The sequence below is a fragment of the Telmatherina bonti genome, assembly GCF_933228915.1.
Source record: "Telmatherina bonti genome assembly, chromosome: 16".
NCBI lineage: Eukaryota > Metazoa > Chordata > Actinopteri > Atheriniformes > Telmatherinidae > Telmatherina > Telmatherina bonti.
The window spans coordinates 23,400,469-23,401,264 of NC_136614.1; the positions used below are offsets into that span (position 1 = coordinate 23,400,469).

The 796-nt window shown below is 44.0% G+C and overlaps 1 protein-coding gene across 1 annotated transcript; it reads left to right on the plus strand.

Annotated features, from left to right (window-relative positions):
* lnc.lemp (lncRNA encoded micropeptide) lies at positions 1 to 585 on the plus strand. The gene is made up of 2 exons (XM_079255274.1): positions 1 to 195; positions 350 to 585. The coding sequence occupies exon 1, from the start codon at positions 12 to 14 to the stop codon at positions 180 to 182; it is 171 nt and encodes a 56-aa protein (XP_079111400.1). The 5' UTR covers positions 1 to 11; the 3' UTR covers positions 183 to 195; positions 350 to 585.
* The last annotated feature ends 211 nt before the right edge of the window (positions 586 to 796 follow it).

Consider the following 796-nt stretch of genomic DNA (forward strand, 5'->3'; position numbering starts at 1 on the left):
CAGAGGTGAACATGGCAGACGTCTCGGAGAGGACGCTTCAAGTTGGCCTCGTGATTTCCTTCGCTGTTGGCTTCTTGACAGGCTGGCAAGCAAACAGAATGAGGAGGAGGTTTCTGGACTGGAGGAAAAAACGGCTGCAGGAAAAGCTGTCAGAAACGCAGAAGAAACTGGACTTGGCTTGAATGGTAAATTCAGGTTAGTAACGACACACATGGGGCCGGCTTTCATGTTGGCCTGTAGGCTTTAGAGTGGTTGTTATTGAATTTCAAAGCCCAACTGGAGAGTTATAAGATTTATTTAATTCACCCCTGTCATTTCTGTTGGACTAATCTAATCCTTTACATGACAGGTTGGGAGTTTTCTGCCTCATGGGGCTGCAGGATCCTGGATCTCCTACATGCCTGTTACCAACCCACCTTGCATAACAAGAACTATCTTCAGACTCCCCAAACTGCTTGGATCTCCAGCCACAGAAGCTCCGTTCCTGGCCAGACCTACACTGATATGAGGGACTTGTTTTCTAAAATCTCTGTTCTAGCGTGGCATTTTCATGTCTGATCAAATAAATTAGTGTTTTTTTATTGACTTGTGTTTGAAAGCCACTCCCTCTGAAGCTACATCTGTGAGCTACAGGAAAGTTACTCCTGAACTGATGGACAGTTTACTTTACAGACTGTCAGTGAACTTCTTTATAAAAGTGATGGAAACGCCTGACATTCAGCAGCAAGGTTTGAACCTGAGCTGCTGCCTGTAAAATTTCCTCAATTAAAGCTGAATTTTTACAGGATTTTGTTTT